Here is a 16622-nt window from a genome sequence, read left to right as displayed (position 1 = left end):
TCGGAGCCTTCTCACATCCCACCTTCTTCTTCTTCAGGTACTGCTCGCTAATCTATGCACAGCATGTGATCTAAGCAGATTCCACAAGCCTCAGAAGGGATACATTACTCACTGTAATCGTATTTCTGATGCTTGTATCTGCTTAGATTCACATGCTGTGCATAGGCCGACATCTAGTATATATATATATTCACTTGTATATGTTTATTGGCGTTTATATACTTAAATAAATTAAGGGCCTGTAGTGAGCCGTTTTATAACCTCATATGATGCATGTGTGTTTTTGCTAGTCTGAGTCCAATTACTTATTTTTTTGCGAAAGGGGCCGGGGTGACATTAGTCTTAGCGCTTTCCCCTTTAGGACCAAAAAGATGCAAAACATTTGGCCTCTAACCCCTTTGTAATCTCCTCCTTTAAACTGGTATAGGCAGTGATTTTAGAGATTAGTCCCCCCCCCCCCCCCACGCTTTAAAGGAGTCCCAGATAGTGTTGAGTGGCAGTCACTGTGTCGTGTTAATGTCAAAGTATGACTTTATCCATTGGGAAATGGCAGAACTAATAATCAAGTTACTTGGGGCAGTGGGAGAGCACTGCAGACATTCCATAAACTGACTGTGATTGGAGAGTGGTCTGAGTGGACCCTGATGCCTATAGTAGAATTCAACACCTAGGGAACTATGGATACTGGTATCACGAGCAAATCATTTCGGGAATGCCTCCTGTGGACATGGGGGCAAAAGAAAGTATAGTGTCTCCCCATGTTGGAATCTCCATATGTCTACTACATTCAGTCACTCATAAACTGCAGAACGGTTTGTGCATTCTTAAAACGTACTAGCAGCAAGAGTCTTGTCTTGAGCTGAATTCAGCATGGTGTTAAAGTCCCTCCATATTATCGGATGACTTTCTGTGAAGGGCACGATTCTGGGGACTAAGTATGAGAAGAATTGGTCCCGCCTCTCGCGGGGCAGAAATCATGACCAGTATCTGAACAGTGTGCCCTTAATCATGAGGTAGCGACCCTCTGGATCTGTGATGATGGTTTTAGTGAAGGGCACTTCTCTAGACAGTAAGATAGCAACTCTGCATTTCTTCTACCCACTTGTAGCAAAGACATTTGCAGGGAAGAATTTTAAAGATCAGTGTCGGTTCATCTATCCTCAATAGATGAGTTTCCTCGAGCATCACTAAACTCCCAGTTGGGGCAGGCGAGTGACCGTTCCTCTGTGCTTCGGGGGGGGGTGGAGGGTTTAGCCCTTGAATATTTATTGCGGCTAGCTGCAAGCTCAACTAGGTGTATGTCTTTATTGGTGGTGCTCTTAGCCTCACTTATTTGTACAAAAGCGATCAAGCCTTGCTTAGTCAATCAGTCTTCGTTGCTTGGTTGTGCGGAAACAGTGAAACCAATAAGGTGTGTAACTGACTTGAGAACTGGTCATAACTGAGCATCTGAAATCAAAAGAATTAAACTGAAATGCCAAATTCTTGAGCCCCTGAGCAGAACTGGTCATTTTGGCTTCTGATGGACATACCATGTTGGCTACTGTTCCGTTCCCCCCCCCCCCCCCCAAGTGGTGTATTATTTTCTGCAATGGGAGCCGTCCGAGTCTGCCTCTCGGGTCATTTATCCCAGATGGAGGTGGTATGTTGCTTTGGGAGAGTGGAGATCTTTTCTTTGCTTTTCCTTTCATACAAAACCACTCTTATGCCACGTTCCTGAGTTGTCTCGTCAAGGGTTTTGCTGACGGTGCGTCATCCCCCGATTTGCAATATTCTGGATGAAGCAGTCTCTTGACTACATGGGGGCTAGACACCCCCAGGTTCTCCCCTAGCGAGTAAAGGAGGTGCTTGGAGGTCCCCATCTGTATCTGGTTTCTTTGGCCTGAAACCAAGCGACAACTTTGCGCAGGTCCTACCATTTGGCGATAGTAGCGATTGAGAGATCTTGAAAGATTGTGATATGTGAGGATTGGAACTGTATTAGGACCCTTGCGTCTGGCCATCCCCCAGAATGTGTTGCTTCTCCTGGAAGAAGTGTATGTTTGCGAGGACATCTAGTAGAACTTTCTCTTTCTGATATGTGGTATAGACCCAGTGAGCACAGTCCATCATGACGGGCATGGCGAATTGCGTTGTAGTTTCCAGGACCTTGAAAAGCTGCTGGAGGTATTGCACCAGGTTTTGGTCTTGAACTGAGGCAGGGATAGCTCTTATTCTCTGATGGTTCTGCCTGGAGTGATATTCCACATACTCCTATTTTGCTGTGAGGTTGCCCCCTAACGTATCGAGGGAATCAACTGTACTTGCTGACTCTGAAATGTTGTACGATTGCTCTCCTGTAGTGTTTTTGACATTTTTTTTGTCTTAAAAAAAAAAAGGTTTTATTGGGTTTTACTACAATCAACATTCAACAAAAAACAGCAGTATTCGTCATAATACTTTAGCATCATGTACATATCATTAATTATCTACTGCTTACCCTGTATTCTCCTGTGTTTTTGACATCATTGATTCGATATTCGTCCTCTGTGACTTGTCTGCCCATTGTCGACCCTACGAGTTACATCCTGTCCAGTTTTTAAAGTCTGCAAGTAGACTTCGCAGGTTGCGTCTCGTGGCCGGGGCATCGTCTGGATTTTCTCTGGGCTCTGTCGAATGTACCTGGGCAACAGTGGTAGTTTCCTGCTTTGAGTTTCTACACTGCCAACTTAAGTGCCAAGATATTTCCTGACTTGGACATTTTGCTTTGCTTGGCCTTATTAGGATGCTCTCGTTGTACTTAACCTTAGAAGGGCTCTGGCATGGTGTCTCCCAGTCTACTTGCCCTGTGTGTGGACCCCTGTGGTAAATATCAGACTGCCTTTCCCAACCACAGCGCCATCTGCCGGATCAAATGTTTTATGGAAGATGAATTCCAGCCGGCCCCCTCAATTGGTGCTGCATAGCTTTCTGTGGCCTATAGGGAAGCACCAATGTCCTCATTGGGGGACCTGGGGTGGTGGACTCGGATCCAGACATCTTCTGATGTACCACCAGATCTGGGGGAATTCCAAAGTCTCCTTGTGGCTGCTCTGGCCACCACCTCCCCAGCTCACTGTGGCCTCCCAACTATTATTGACACGTGTCCAGGGCCTATGGTTTCTTCGGAAGTCCTTCCCACAGCGGCAAGCATGGAGAGCTCACAGTACGGGACTCCTGGTTGTGGCTGCCCCTCTCCTCCACGGGGGGCGGGGGCGCGAGGGGGACTAGCAGGCGCCTCAGCCGCGATCACTGCAACATAGAAAGGCTCACCTCGTCGGGAACCCGGCTTCTGACCTGCGTCGCCTCCTTTAACCCCTTAAGTGCCATGGACAAGCTATCTCGTCCTAAGCGTTACATTTGCAGTGCCAAGGACGACATGGCTCGTCCTTTTTGGCACTCCACTTTCACAAAACTAAAATCCAACCCCTGGGCTATGTGAGGGGAAGGTTCCTCCTCACAGTCCGGGGTTAGAGTTCCTTCAGTTTTACGTCCGCGTGCGCAATGTGCGCTGACGTGTAACTGAAAGTAAATTTCAGACGCAGCCATTTTCGGCTGCGGTGGTGAAAGAGAAGGGAGGTTTCCTGCATTATTGTGCCGTTGATTGAGGGAGATGTCGTTGGAAAGGCGAGATTCTCCCCTTTCCAGCCACACCTTCCTTGAAGCATTGCTGGACGCGGATCGCTCGATCCGCGCCCAGCAATGCCACTAGACCACCAGTCATTTGTTTGGGGGGTGGAGGGGAGGGGTTAGCTTACACCTCCCCGGTCCCCAAAGCATGGGGCAGTACGTTCTGCCCACCCTGGGTGCAGATGGGCTCACTAAAGTGCCCATATGCCCCTAGGGGAGGGGCAAAACAAAAAACAAAGTTAGAAAAAAATAAATATTTATTTGGTGATTGAGCGGGAGGGGTAGACACTAAACCACCATGGATGTTTCTAATGGAAAGGGCGGTGGCCCTCTCCCACCCCCCAGATTTCTGCCCCTAGGAAGTGGTACATGAGATGCCCCCCCATCCATTTGGGGTGGGGGCGAGGGCGGGTCACCAGGGAACTTACATATGGAAAGTGGGCCCCCCCTAAACCCTCTGGGGGCAGATGGACACAGTAATGTGCCCATCTGCCCCTAGGGCAGGGGCAAAACAAAATAATACAAAGTTCTTCCCTGGGACTACCGCTGTGCTTGGAGACGGTAGACCCACATGGGAGACGGGAGACCCAAGGCCAGGGACATCACCTCCAACCGTCCTGGAGTTTTGGCTGGGCTGCGTTACAGCTTTTCCCTCCAGGGAGGAATGGGAACCCTGCCAGGGCTCCCTGGAACTGCTGCTTGGCTTGGACGGTCAACCTAAATGGGAGCCAGCCACCCAAGGCCTGGGATATCGCGCCCAACCGTCCTGGCGTTTGACTGGGCTGCGTTATAGCGTTTCCCCACCAGGGAACCCCGGCAGTGTGCCAATCCCTCCCCGGAGGGAAAAGCTGTAACGCAGCCCAGCCACAGCTCCAGGATGGTTGGGGGTGATGTCCCCGGCCTTGGGCATTCATTTCCCATGTGGTTCTACCATTCACCAAGCCCAGCGGCAGTCCCAGGGGTCCCCGTTAGGGTCCACATCCCTTCCTGGAGGTATAATTCTGTGAGACAGCCCAGCCAGATCTCCAGGATTTGTCGGGGCTGATGCCTTCAATGCCTTTCTCCCATGTGGGTCGACCATCCCCAAGTCCAGTGGCAGTTCCGGGGAGCCCCGGGGTAGGTCCCCATTCCTTCCTGGACGGAAAATCTGTATCAATGCCCACCAAGAGGTGCAGTCTGGGCTTGCGGACGGTCACCCCACATGGGAGACAGCCGCCCAAGGCCAGGGACATCATCCCCGACAAATCCTGCAGCACTGTTTGGCCTGTGTTGCTGCTTCTCCCTCCGGGAAAGGTCTGGGACCCGGCTGGGGCTCCGTGGGACGGCTGTTGAACTTGTGGATGGTCAACACTTTCTTTTCCACCCAGGTAGGTGCACCCACAAATGTGAGGTACTGTTTTCATGCGGACCCCTGTGGGATGGGGGAAGGTAGGACATGTGGCGTTGGTGGCTTGTTTCAGTAGTTTCCAGGTTGGAAATGTCTGGGAATAGTGTTTGGTTTCCTAAATTTTGGACTTTGCCTAAAATGCATTTTAGGGAGATTCGCTTAAGTCAGACCTCTGTGGATTCCCACGGGTGCCTTCTTTTCAGAAATGCATGGAGTTCCCTGTTTTCCTCTTTTCCTTGGTGGCTGTAACACCTCCGGCCCCAATCTGTAGGTTGTTCACAAGAGCAAATTCCTGCAAAACCTGCTGTGCCGAAAACCTGGGGTTACCAGTGGTTTAGCCCTTTTTCCTTTGCGCCCAGGTAGGTGCACCCCCACATGTGAGGTACCGTTTTCGTCGGTACACCTGTGGGATGGTAGGACATTCGGTATTTTCTCTTGGTTTTCATACATTTGCTGCTACTCTTTATTACACAACCCTTTAATTTCCCAAATGTGACCTATATTTAGTCGCTGCTTTAGGCACTGTACGCTTTTGTAACCTGCACAAGTCACCTACCCTTCAAAAGGTCTGCCTGTGCTCTTTCAAAAAATGTATGCTTGTCATTCCTCGCCACAATTTACACATGCGAAGTACGTCTGTTTAGGCCGTCAGCATAAACATCCTGTGTACCATGGCTCAGTTTTTGGCTTGTGGTATTGTTTGTTTTGTGAAACATTACGAAAAATGTCTAATTTCCTAACTGGAAGAGTCTGGAGTTGGGGGGGGGTAGTATAGCGGGGCTTTGCTCTCTCAGTATTCACAGAAGCCATTACCTTACAGGTCCAACCATGTCCAGCACACTTTTTTCATCTGTAATTTTTTTAATTTTTACCCAAACTATGGGAATTTTCCCTAAATAGTTGTTGCCTGACCTGTGCAAATGACCCCTTCCTAAACTTGGAATTCTGTTTACTTTTGAGAAATGAGTGCCTTTTCTGTCTTCCCATTCAGCTTTCCTACCCTCCTCTTCCATTCCGCCCACGCATGTCCTATTGGAAAAAAGGGTAAAATCGCTCACCTCTCACAAAACTGATGGTAATCTTATAAAAATGTTTTTTTGGTTTTCACTCAACCTGTTCCTTTAAAGCCTGGAAAATGGTGAATTCAGCACAGCAAACTATTTGTTCCTAGCTCTTACAAGGAAAAAAACGCAGGCTTCTTTGTACTCCATTGTTTTGGCATTTTCTGAAAAAACGCAGCATTTTCTCCCTTTTTGGTTATTTTCTCACGCCCGTACAGCGGATTCCTTGGTGGCATTATGACCGCCTACATATGTGAAGAAAAGGGGCCAAATTTGGCCGAGATATCACATGTTACAAAAAAGTTAGAAGGGATAGAATGGCGACATACCGAAACCACCCAAAAAGATCTTGACACTTTGCGGGGGCGGGGGGAGGGGGCAGAGGGGGAATCCATTGTCAGTTAAGAGGTTAAGGTTGCATGTGTGGCGCTCTGCTCCAGGGCAGGCCCACCTCTGTGCAGCAGCACCACAACGTGGGCGGCGTTCCTCAGCCCTCCACCACCTCGCTCAAGATTCACAGCCATGGGGACCACGCATATTCTGCTAGAGAGCCCTCTGCCCACATGGAGCTCTCTCGGATGGCAGCCGCCATCGTGTGCGCCAAACCACGCTCGCCTTTTTGTTTTGTTTGCCTCCCAAGCCAATGAAATACTTATCGAATGCTAGGGTGTTGGGTGTGTAGCACACCTGCTTCATCCCCCTTCTCATCACCCCTTGGAAAATATTATCTGAGGGCAATACACCGCTGGCGAAACAGCTGCACCCTTCAGTGTTGGTAATTCACAAGTCATGGAAATAATGAATGTTGCACTTTACAAGTACCTCATTCATATATAATCCAATCATCACAAACGCGAATCTCCTAGGTTTTAAAAATCATTTTATTAACCTGCTTCTGTTTTCCTTCCTCCTCAGCTCCCGACCCCATTTCTTTTCCTGCACATACCATGATCTCCATGCCTCCGGCATGGCCACAGTAACCTACTTTTCGACTAGGCCCTTCGCTGTGAGCCCACAACGGTGCTAATTTGGCTCAGTAGGAAATCTTACTTTACATTGAGATAAAATGTATTCCCATGAGGCACGAAATTGAACTAAATCCTTGAAGCAACATGTGAAGAATGAATAATGTAACCTGACTAGGGTTTGTTCTAGGAAGTACTGTGCATAGAATTACGAGAAACTTTGTGTGCGATAACTAAGCAAGCAAGGAACTGATTAGTCATGTATATACATTTGGAAATGAAACTAATCTTTTTTTGATGCCCTTTTTCAGAAATCTTTCACAATGGCTTCTGTAACTGGTGCAGAAACTCGGCTGTGTGAAAATTGGTAAGTTTCATCTTTTTTATTTACGGTGTAGGCCTGCCATGTGCGGCCACTGATCTATGGATTGTATATTTTGCATAAAGCAAATGGTTTCTGAATTTCTTTAAAAAAAATAGTTTTATTAATTTTACAACAAGTGTGACATTGTTGCATGTTAAATTTGCAGCAGTGGTCACAAGTACGAACATACAGAGAAAGTATAGCGATAGTAAGAACTCCACTTGTTTTGTTTTTCTCCCGTGCCTGCTAATCCCGCCACCACTTCGCTATTTCTTCTCTTCCTCCCTACCCCCATCCAGGAATAGCATCAGAATAACATTGGAATTTCAAAAGAAAAAACATTTTTACTTTACAACAATTCCATTGCTTTAGTCATGGCTCCAGTTGTTTACTGTTAAGTGTGCCTGGTTTTACATTAATTTAGACACCTGGTTAGAGAGTAGAATTAGTCAGTTTGCCTCAGGGAGTCAAATATTTTGTGTGAAACTCCTTAAAGGGTTGCCAAATTAGATCTATGCGTGAGCGAGATTAAAGTAACGCTGCTGTTAGGCTTTCCATTTCGTGAAATGGAATAAGCTTTGGTTAGCCATTTTCTTTTCGAGGGGAGGGCAGCACTTTAACAATTGAATGGAAAGCACACTCTAGCAGCTAGTAGTAAGTTTCGGGGCATGTGTGTGTGTGTTGTGTGTGAGTCCTCTCCATCCGAATCAACCCTCAACAGCACCAGCACCAGTGTGAGTGTTCTAGTAATCCCATCTATGGCATGCATCCACCCCAGGACTTCGTTCCAGTACGCTTGAACTTTCCTGCATTCCCACAACTGGTGCCAAAAGTCACAGATTTCCCCACAATCCCTCCAGCAGTAGGGGTAGGCTCCTGGGAACATTCTAGATAGTCTTAGAGGGTATAGTGCCATCTCGTCAGCAAGCGTGCGTTGTGCATTTTATATTGCACGGATATCGATGAGCTCCATACAGTCCTGTGTATGGATTTCTACATATCTGGTTGGTTTACAAGCTCCAATGCTGTGTACCGTTTGGTTTCAGATGTGGGACATCTAAGGTGACCCCTGGTGATCGATCAGTGCCTTGTATAGATGGACTATCTGGCCTTTAGGGTCTGGGGTACGCTGAGGATCTGTTCAAATGGTGCAAGAGGGCATTGGAGGGAGCGGCCCCAGTGGGGGTCTCTGAGGACATTTCTGCAGGGAGCATGGCTCTTAAATCCGCCAACTCCGGATGTGCCCTTGCGAAAATCACTTACTCTATGGGACTGGATTTCCATGGCGGCTGAGCAGATTTCCGAAGGGGAGGAAAGAGACGGTTTCTTGGCCATTGTAAAAGATGGCAAAGAGGCCATTTGCGACTCTCTTCAGTCGGTTCTGGTTTCTGCCGATGGCGTCAGCAGAGCCATGGCAGCAAATACCGTAACACGCAGGTTTGTGTGGTTAAGGAAGTCTGGTTTCGCACCGGAAGTGCAGTTAAGTTGGCAGCCAAGTCTTAAGGTGCCTCTATTAGGCAGCCTAAGCCCTTTCACTCGAGTGGAACATCTTCCATGGGTAGATCGTTTCGCTACTACTCCTCAGTTGGAAGAGCGAGAGGAATGGTGTTAGGGAGAATTCTCAGTTATGGCTAATTTGCCAAACCTAGTGAGTCCTCCAGCAGCTTTGCTGGATTTTTGGGGTTTATTATTTTTTTTCCTGCTAAGAGTGAGATTCTTTTTCTCCCACTCTTAGACATGATTTGAGGTGTTCCTTTGACTTTTATGTGTTTTATGGGCTATGGTGTCCTTTACCCCATAGGGCTTCATGTGTTTTTGGTATGTCGGTTACACAGCACCCTCCGTGCAGTAACCCAGGGGTGTCGTAGCGACCCCCAAACATAGACTCCATACCCTGGGATTGACGACTGTCTCCCAGGGCATGTAAAGTCACCATTGGCTTTACTAGTCTTAAATTGTGAACAGAACCAGTACAAACCATCATATTGTGGACGTACTGGTCGGGGCAATTCGATTGCCCTGGGGTCTGTTGTTCGACGGGGCACTGTCCAGTCCCCCCCGACCGAGTTTTGGCTGGTGGCAGTGTTTACTACTTTTTATATTCGACCGCAAATATATTCCTATTGGATTTTCCCATTGTTCGAAGGCTACCACTTTTTAATATAGCCTCGAACATACCGCTGGTTTATTAAATTAATATAAATTCACCGGTTGGTATTTTTTGCCGAAACTCTGTTCCAAGATGGCGTTTGTGTTCGCTTCTGTGACTCCAACCCAAGTCGAGCCCTTTGTTCCACTTTTTGGCGGGCTTCTCCACAGAAGCCTCCAAAAGTGGTGCCACTCTGTCTGGGTACCACAGGGGGTGAGGGAGGGGGTTTAGGCACCCTGGATTGAGTTGCCTCGGCAACTCATGTCGCACTCTTGTGTGATTGGCCCAGTGGTGAGACGTCCGGTTCACCACTTAGCATGTTTGAGTGACAGCTAGGACTGATGAATGGGGGTTTTCTGCATAAAAGCGGGGCTTTGGGGACTGGGACTTCAGACGTCGCCACAGGACCAAAGAATCTGAAGAGGGAGAAGCTGAGCTGACCTGCAACAACGACACCACCGGTGGAGCCCTGCTGAACCGTCTCACCACTTTTCCCGACGACAGAGGAGATCTTCAATCCGAAGAGTCTTCTTCCTTTGACTTGTGGGGATAACCAGTTTGCCTGCCTTTTCGCCTCCCCGGATCATCTCTTGGCCGCCTTGCCTGTGCCAAGCACCCCGGCAACCGGGATACTATATTTTCTCCACTACTGTTAATAAAAGGGTAGTACCTTTTTAAACTGAGAACTCCGCGGCTGGTTCCTTCCCTGGCAGGGCAACGACCTTCAGCCTTCCTCCACGTCTAGATCATCTCTTCCTCTGGACGACGCTGCGACTTGCACCCGCTGCCAGGAACAACTGCCCCTGCTGGAGGATCCTCTCCACTTTAAAGGTTCTTTGTCCGCCTGGCCTCCTTCGCAACGGTCTGTGTGGGGTGGCTCTTAAAGCCTCAATTTACCACTTGGGTTGGCCCTAGGCTGGCTAACGGAACTTTTCTAAACTGAGCTAATTCCTTTCTGAACTCTCTGCAAGACTCTCCAAGCCTTTGAAACTGTGTGATCTTGGGCGCATTGGTGTTCTACTCTCTCCAAGAGGGAGCCTGGCCTCTGAACTTTTTGCTCACAAGTAGACTTTGACTTTCCTGCCTTGCTGAGTGCTCCTAAAGGATTGTGTTGTGTGCTGTTCCTAATTTCTGCCTTTTCCCTCCCTTTTTCTTAATCTTATTGGAGTGCCATCTTTAGTTAAGTGCTCACCTCTGTCTGGAAATAAGTGGTGTTAACTAAGACTTGTCGAATAAGGGATGTACATATGATAATAGTGTGTAACGCTCACCTGGTTCCCACGGGGGTGCTGGTCTAGTCTGGATTGCTGTGGCCTCTTCTAGCGTGATGCGCAGGACCCGGAACACCGATTGGACAGGACCTTCAAATCGTGCTTGCCTGGCCCGTAGGAATATCCTTCTGCAGATGAGAAAGGGGATTAACAGTCTGCAGAATAGTGTGCTAGCTCCCCCCTTTGCCCCTTCCCCCCTCTCTAACTTCCACCAAACCCCGGTTTAAGCTCACCTTATGGTTTGGAAGGATGAACTCTCCATCCTGCTTCTGGTGCAGGGGCGCGTGTTCGTCCAGTTACTTCACTGGTTTTCAGAATGGCGCTGGCGAAATCCACTTGACTTTCCTGAGCGATGCGCCGTAAGTTCAAGTGAGGCCCCCTTTATGTTGTCTTTCTAACCTGTGATCTGTCCTTTATTTCAGGTGCAGAATGAAGGCGATGCGTCGAGGGGTTAAACTGCCGAGGTGAGTAGTGATGAGGGCGATCCATCTAAATGTCCTTATCATTCCCCAGAAATGTCTCTTGTCCTTTCCCCATAGGGGCCGGGGTACGGTACCTGCCAACGGGGCGGCGCCGACCCGAAATGTGGAAGAAAAGCCGGTAAGTATTATGGCTGTTAATCAGGCTTTCCTTCTGTGTTCCTTCTGCTCACCTTTTGTTTTTTCCTCTCTCCCCTAGGTGCAGAGATGTGGCGTCCGATGCTGACGATGGAGCCGGGAGATGTCTCGAGGACAGGTGAGTGAAGCGTGGCGCTGCAGCGAGCAACACAATGCTTTTAAATGGAAGTCTTTCTTCAGGGATGCTGGCGAGAAGATTCCGGATGCAGGTAAGAAGTTTGAAATAGCCCTTGGATTTCACCTTTCTTTTCTCTTCCTTCCTTGCAGGTCTTCCAGGTTTGAGGCGGGCGTGGCTGGTGTCCAGGAGCAGGAGCAGACACGGTGAGCGTTAAGCTGCAGGAAGCAGAATAACGCGAAGCATGAGCTGCTGTCTGGGCGTGGCTTAAATAGCCTCCAAAGAAGTCCCAGGTATGTATCCTTCCCCAACTAGGTATGCATCCTTCCCTGGCCACGCCCGAGTGAAAAAATAGTCCCTATGAAAAAATAGTCCCTTTCAGGTCTCGGGGAGGCCTGAAGCATGCAGCATGGTCTGCATCAGGTAAGTGCACAAAACACCTCCCTTTATGAGCCTGGCGCCAAAGGCACCAGGACTGAGTCCAAAGAGCCCCTATAAGGGGCCGCTGGGCTTTTACCCGAGGGCATGATGCCTGCTTCCGGGGGTGCTGGGTCTGGCCTGGTGCTCCGGGGGTAGGCATCATGACATAGTGAATGTGTTTTTGAACTTACTTATAAGAGTGCTGGATTGTTTCAACTGTGTGTGTTTAAATAAATAATTATATACTTGATACCAAAGCTCTGGTCAGTGTTTGCTTGTGCTACTGTATTTTGGTACCTATCTTGTATACTCTCGAACTCTTCTTGAGAGAGGTCTGGCTGCTCAGCCACAGCTACCAGGTAAATCCGGGTGGTACAGACTGCTACCAATTGGGTTTACTGTAACACCTGTAGTCTTAAGCCTTTTGCAGTGGTCCCTAAGGGAACTGCACATGTTTCTGCCTAACACTGGTGGCAGCAGTGGGATTTGTATTGAGTATACATTTTAGTGTGCTTATAGATGCCTTAGTGCAACTAACCACAAAGATTAGCACTAAAAAAGGTATTTTCTAAACCTGTCAACTATGGAAAGTTATAGTCAAGAGTCCCTTGCTACAAAAACTGCTGATTGTTTAAGAGTTCTCTGTAAGCATAAGAATCTCCTGACTAAAGGCAAGAAAATGGAGCTAATAGAAAGGTTGTTAGCAAACCAAAGTCTGGATGGTGGTTCAGAGGAACCTACCACTCCAGCAATGATATTGATGCTAGTATTGATAACTTTGAGTCAGAAGCAGAAGAGGAGGGGGAAGATGATATAGTTGTCTCCCCTGGGCCTCTACCTGCCCTGCAATCTGTACCTACTGGACCGTTACCAGGTCCCACACTTAATCCCCAATATATGGAACTAGAAAAAATGAAGCTTGAATTAGAAGTCAAAAGAATTAGTGCTCAAACAGAACAACGGCACCAAGAACTAAGGCTCAGAGAAATGGAGCTCAACCATGAGCTAGAAATGAAAATATTGTCTGTGGAAAGTGCTTCTCGCTCAGAATCCTCTAGGAGTTCCAGTCCCAAAAGTCCCCAGATGCCTAAGGAGTTGGTGGGTATGTATGAGCCTAAGGTGGATGTGTTGGATGTGTTGGATTGGTTGAGTTTGTTTAAGTATAATCATGGGCTCCAGAACATTACAGAAAATTAGTTACTTTCCTGGTTGTTCTCTAGGCTCCCCCCCCTGTTGCAACTGATGTGGTAATGGTGTTGGGGGAGGAGGATAAGAAGGATTATGAATGTGTGAAGCTAGCTTTGATAGCTAGATTTGGGAAGACCCCTTCCCAGTACCTTAAGAGGTTTAGGACCCTCAAAAAGCACGATGGTACCCCTTGGGCTACCTGGGTGAGTGAAAGTTTGAAGAACCTAGAGGGATGGATTAAGGGTTACAAAGTGAACACTTATGAGGGAATGAAGATTCTTGTGATGTTGGAGTCAATTTATGATGCCTGCTCTCCTGAGCTCAGACAGCACTTGGCTGATTCAAAGGGATTAGATTCCAGAAGACTAGCTAAGGCTGCTGACTTGTGGGTTGCCAACAGGGCTACTCACAAGGACTCTGGGGTAACTCAGAAAAAGGATGAGGGGAAACAGCCAAAAAAGGACTCCAAAGAGAATTCTAATAATTCCAATCCCAAAGAGGGCCCCAAACAGAACAATAAGGGTAAGCCACAAGGGAAACCAAATCAGAGTAGTGTACTCTCTGGTGGTAAACCAGAAGGAGGTCAGAGCAAGCCACCATTCCAGAAAGCATTTGGTAAATGCTAGGTTTGTAGCTCGCCTGACCATGTGAAAGGAGCTCACCAGACCTGCAAGGGAGAGAACCATGAGAGGTACTCCCAAGGAGATGATGAAGAAAGATATCACTCCTACTCCACTGGAGTTACAACTTGCTATCTCGGAACAACAAGTAGCAAAGGGGAAACCCACGACTTCTAGGAAACAGCCAGCAGCAAGCACTCCACTGCTTCCAACAAGGACTTCCCCTAGTTTGTCCAAAGTTACACCTGTAACGCCACCTCTAGCTGAGGCTGAGAGGGAGGTACAACCCTGTATGGTTGAGCTAGACTCTGAAGAAGAGCTAGTGGAAGGCCAAGAACTCATTGGAGATCTGGATCCTGTTGACCATCCTGAGCTGCAGTCTTTACTGGCAGAAGGTGAACCCAACAGGGCAGACTTCAGTAAGGGACAGAGAGAATGTCCAACTCTAGAAGGTCTTCGCCAACAGGCAGCTTCTCAGGCGATGGGCAAGAGCCTGGAAAGTACAGGTTACACTCTTCTACAGTGAACCAACTGAGTCTGCACCTGGCGACTACAAGCGGCTTGTAGTACCTCAAGAAAACAGACAACAGTTCTTGCAACTGGCCCATGAGATTCCTTTGGCTGGTCACTTGAGTTTCAAGAAGACCAAGGAAAGGCTCTCACTCTACTTTTATTGGCCAAAGATGGGGGCTGAGGTAGATGAGTTTTGCAAGAGCTGCCATACCTACCAGACTTCTGGTAAGGTTGGGTCCAAGAATGTGGCACGTTTAGTGCCTCTCCCAGTTGTGGGAGTCCCATTTGAGAGGGTAGGGATTGACATTGTTGGCCCCCTTGATTCCCCCAACCTCCTCAGGCAACAGGTTTATCCTTGTTGTAGTAGACCATGCTACTAGGTACCCTGAGGCAATTCCTATGAGGACTGTTACATCTCAAAACTTCTGATGTCTCGACTCGCGACACTCTGGTTGGAGGCAGACTGTCTCAGCATCTGAAATAGCGAGAAATTACCTTGGATGTTTGGGCACTACAAACCATAGCCCAAGGTTACTGCCTCCCCTTCATTCAGAGACCTCTGAACCATCCACTGGGGAGCTATTCTTTGAAGGTTCCAGATCTGTTCCTTGTTCAGTAAAGTTTGATCCTGCTAGAGAAAGGTGCTATAGACCCAGTAGCTATAATGGAGAGGAACCAAGGATGGTATTCTCCTTATTTCCTAATCCCCTAGAAGGACGGAGGACTGAGACCCAGCTTGGACTTGAGATACTTGAACAAGTTCCTCGGGAAGGAAAAGGTCAATATGGACCCACATTCTCAGGTCTTTCAGGCCCTCCAACTCCAGGATTGGATGGTGTCATTGGACCTTCAGGATGCTTATTTTTATGTGCCAATCCATCTCAAGCACAAAGTACCTGAGGTCTTGTGTTGGTGGTTCTCATGATCAGTTTCGAGTTCCGACCTCCGCCGAGAGTATTCACCAAACTGATGTCGGTGGTCGCAGCGAGTCTCGGTTGGGTGGGGGGGGGGAATTCCTGTCTACCCCTACCTGGACGATTGGCTGATCAGGGTGCGTTCTCACAACCAAGTCCTGGTTCATCTCTGCATCACCTGCTGCTCCCTCCACAGACTGGGCTTCTCCCTCAATTACAAGACTCGCATGATGCCATCTGAAAAGCTCCAGTTCATCATGGCTGTACTGGATACATCCTTGGCAAAGACCTCGCCACCTGAGGTGAAGGCTCAAGACATTCTGCAGATGGTCACCAAATTTCAGAGTACCCAGCGACTCCAGGCCTTTTTGAGGTTGCTCAGCCTCTTGGCATCCTGCATTTTTCTGGTGTCGGAGGCTCTCCTGAGAATGAGATCCCTTCAATGGGCTCGGTGTCAGTTCTCGGGCAACTGTCAGACCTACTTCAGGTTCCAAGCAGGGTTGCACAGGATATCCTGTGGTGGGCCTGCAAGGATAACTTTCTGAAGGGAGAACCCCTTTGGCAACCATCGGAGTCCAAACTACACATCAATCTTTTGGAGCTCAGAGCAATCAGACTTACGCTGGAGGCTTTTCTGCCTTCTGTACGGGGAAAGGATGTCCTAATAATGACGGACAATACAGTGGACATGTATGGTCACTGCTACTGTGCAGAGGGGGCCAATACAGCTCTGGTACTGAGCAATTCAAGAAGGAATCTCCCGATCGGCAGCTCACCTACCTGGAGAGGAGAACACTACATTATGTGAGGGTCAAACCTACATTCCTACTTAAGGTCATATCAGACTTTCATTTAGGACCAAAGATTGTGTTACCCACTTTCTACCCTCCACTTCATCCCGGCAAGGAGGAGTGGTTACACAGGTTCGACCCACAAAGGGCTCAGAGTTTCTACATTTCAAGGTTGTCAAAACTTTTTCTGGATCACCAACTATTCATAGGATACACGGGTCATAGGCTAGGTCAGGCTGTAACTAAACAGACCTTGTACAGATAGATAATTCTAGCTATTTCCAAATGCTACAGGCTGGCCAGCTAGAATTTCCCCCCCAGAAGGCTTAAGAGCCCAGTCCACTAGCGGCATGGCTACTTCTGCTTTGCAAAGAGGTGTACCTATCATTTGTGAGGCAGCCACTTGGTCGACAATTCACACTTTCACTAAGCATTACTGCCTTGATTCCACCTTAAGTCAGATATAAGCTTTGTGAAGGCAGTCCTTTATTCCGTTCATGGAAACAATTGATGACAAAAGTCTTACTCCTTCCTCCAAAACAAACACTGCGGAATATGTGATATGATATATGATTGTTTATTTATATAGCGCCTATACA

The 16622-nt window shown here is 48.0% G+C and overlaps 1 protein-coding gene across 1 annotated transcript in view; it reads left to right on the top strand.

The window, feature by feature from the left end:
• TRAFD1 (TRAF-type zinc finger domain containing 1) overlaps positions 1-16622 on the top strand; it is a 621343-nt gene that overhangs the window by 71174 nt on the left and 533547 nt on the right. The window contains exon 2 of the mRNA XM_069619500.1: positions 7373-7428. Coding sequence (XP_069475601.1) covers positions 7385-7428 — 44 coding nt within the window. The 5' untranslated portion in view covers positions 7373-7384. The remainder of the gene's footprint in view (positions 1-7372; positions 7429-16622) is intronic.

The sequence above is a fragment of the Ambystoma mexicanum genome, chromosome 10, assembly GCF_040938575.1.
Source record: "Ambystoma mexicanum isolate Mex_15411 chromosome 10, UKY_AmexF1_1, whole genome shotgun sequence".
Taxonomy (NCBI): domain Eukaryota; kingdom Metazoa; phylum Chordata; class Amphibia; order Caudata; family Ambystomatidae; genus Ambystoma; species Ambystoma mexicanum.
Note: the sequence above shows the minus strand (reverse complement) of the source record. Positions and strands in the feature narration are given on the sequence as shown.